At 35.0% G+C, this 2,901-nt stretch overlaps 1 protein-coding gene across 1 annotated transcript in view; it reads right to left on the bottom strand.

The window, feature by feature from the left end:
• The window catches only part of LOC110446555 (thioredoxin domain-containing protein 11-like), a 92,524-nt gene that overhangs the window by 59,377 nt on the left and 30,246 nt on the right, over positions 1-2,901 (bottom strand). Inside the window, exons 10-11 of the mRNA XM_021491758.1 lie at positions 713-864; positions 280-392 (exon numbers count right to left, since the gene is read on the bottom strand). Coding sequence (XP_021347433.1) covers positions 280-392; positions 713-864 — 265 coding nt within the window. The remainder of the gene's footprint in view (positions 1-279; positions 393-712; positions 865-2,901) is intronic.

Genomic DNA, 2,901 nt, shown 5'->3' with positions numbered 1-2,901 from the left:
AACCCAAGGAAGCAATATTACAGGTGATAAACCCAAGGAAGCAATGTAACAGTTGCTAAACCCAAGGAAGCAATATTACAGGTGCTAAACCCAAGGAAGCAGTATTACAGTTGTTAAACCCAAGGAAGCAGTTTTGCAGTGTGTAATACTGTAAAACCTGTCCAAACTGAACAGCACCAGGACCAATAATTCCTTCAGAATAAACATTTGGCATTGATCAAGTTTAAACAGGTTTTTAAGGCTTATTAAATATTACCGACCTAAGGTATGTTTCTTTACCTTGCAAATATCAGGTTCTGTGCAGTTTTGAAATACTTTGCTAGATTAATGTACAGATGAGCAAAGCCTGCACAGAAGCCACACCAAGGGGCATACAGCAAAACAAGCACATCCTGTGGATAAATAAAAACTATAAGTTATACAGAAAATAACACTGAATAATATTCAGAATCATATGATAATCAAAATATATATAATATTCATGTTCATTGTATGGTGTGTATGTTATTTATGAATAGACCCCAGAGAAAAAGTAATTATCATTCAAGTTTAATAACACTGAATATAATATGTTTATCATTATATATTTCATAAAATTATTTCTTTTACACATTTATTGCAGTTATATATATATATAACTACTTGATTGTATAAGTTCCCTACTTCCTTTACCAAACAGGGGCAACAAAGGGAATTTGAAGTAACTCCTCACCTTGTCTTGCTGTAGAATGATGTCTTGGAATGTATTGAATGTTGTTTCCCTGATACAGACACCAGCATTCTCCCCGTAACACGGATCCTGAAGAGTTCCTGACCGCAGATGTCTGTTTAGGTCACTGGAGGTATAATTTATTATAAACTGGGCTGCAATAGAAGAATACCTTCATGTCAGTCCTCTAGTCTGTACTGGTAACTTGTATGTTTCTAGAAGTAGACATATCTGCATATTTACAGCCACATAGGTCTTTTGAATGATAGATCCCTCTTTCACTGTCACCATAGTAAATATTCATTAGTTCTATATAAGTCTGATTTATCTCTTCTTTTATTTATTGGATTGATAGTCTTGTCAACAGTAAATGCATCTTTGGTAAATTTGGATTAAAAACTTCACACAACTCGGTTTGATAGTGTCCTTTCTAGTTTAGGTCTTCCTTCGACACATTATATAATAGTAATGTGTTAATTATATATAAAATAAGAGCAAGTTTTGTTTCCTGGCAGCAATATTTTTCATTTGAGTAAATGACTTGAAGCTCAAAACGTTATTTTTTTAAACTATGCAAAACTAGAGAACAGGAAGAATTGACTTATACACAAGAAATTTGACAAAATCCAAGCTGGCTGCCTGGAAGCTATCTTTTTCTTCATTAGTCTAAAAACGTAATATAACAATTTCAGACCAAGGGGAACCTTCATAAGAAATTTGAGAAAATTGAGTTAAGTACTTCTTGAACAGTATTAAGTTAAAGGGGCATCACGGTGAAGTAACTTTATTTTTTGTCTTTTTTTCAAATACTACATAAACATATCAAGTGAGACTCCTTATGGAAAATAACGATCGGATTTGGCTGAAATAGATTCATAAAAATGATTAAATCTAAGAAATCATCGGTATTTATACCTGTCTGACCAACGTTTGGTTCAGGGATTTCCCTCTACTAGCGCATGCGCATAGCACACCATTTCTTTGTAAACAAAATGACTGGCCGTGTGAAGTAAGCAAAAGAAAAGTGTTGTACCGTGTCAGCTACGAAATGAAAAGTTGACAAATGGTCAAAAGATAGCGCAAGGAGTACGTTACGGAATCATTATTGCAGGTGGGCAGTATTCAAAGGAGAAAATAACTGCCATATGAGTTAGTACGGTGCATGTATTCTTCTGGATAGCCGGTTAAGCTGAAATGGAATCGACAGAAATGCTAGCGCTGTTTATGTTATGAATAAATATCTAAAACTATAAAGCTCGCTAGTATCTTTGTCTGAGTTTGCACACAGATGAACTTAGTTTAATATGTTAATGGGCTAGTATTGGAGAGAGTTTACTTTGTGTTTCTATAATTATACAGTGGTTTATGCGAAAGGAAGGGATAAGTGACTGGTTAGTTTGATTTTTCCATGAGGCCCTCCAAGGGATAACTGTTGTGATGGCCCACGGCGTATTTTCTGGATCACCGAGATACGTGTTATCGAAGTCCGTTGATTTACATAATTTATGATATTACCGGGTTCAATAAAATGGTATGATTTAATTATATTGATGAATTTAACAATTATTTTTGTTTTTACATGCAAGATTTAAATTAGTACTAATATGAATACCCGGCCTCCTCTGCCCCGGCAACATATAAAAAAAAATCAGAAAGGTTTGTCCCTTGGTGTAGGGAAGGTGTTTAGCCACGTACCATCTGTACCGGCCACACTCCGGTACTAAATTCATTATATATTTAAATATATCTACTTTATGTTTATGCCTATTATCATTGTTGACATTTAAATGTAAATATATGATGGAAGAAGGCTGTGATAAATTGTAAAAACTTGTGCCCCATCCCTTGTTCAATTTTATTGGCAACAAATTTATGTTTAAAGCTAAATAAATTTAAATTCTGAATATTGGCAAGTGTGCAATTAACTTCTAATGATGAATAATTACTGTTCAATAAGTTTGAATACGGACTTAGAAATCATATAACTTGGTTTCATAGTGCGGTAAGAAGTTGCAGTTGCCTAACGGCCCCTCTCTGGGGGCCCCTTTGGAAACCGTTTCATCTCGCTCGCACCACTTGTGTTTACTGCCTAGTCAGGTGACGTTATCGGCGCTATTTTTAGCAGGGCTTTCCCGAACAATTCAAGTGGTCAAACTGGACATTTGGAACGGACTATGAATATGGGGATAGCG

Source organism: Mizuhopecten yessoensis, unplaced genomic scaffold (genome assembly GCF_002113885.1).
Source record: "Mizuhopecten yessoensis strain PY_sf001 unplaced genomic scaffold, ASM211388v2 scaffold2781, whole genome shotgun sequence".
Classification (NCBI taxonomy): domain Eukaryota; kingdom Metazoa; phylum Mollusca; class Bivalvia; order Pectinida; family Pectinidae; genus Mizuhopecten; species Mizuhopecten yessoensis.
Note: the sequence above shows the minus strand (reverse complement) of the source record. Positions and strands in the feature narration are given on the sequence as shown.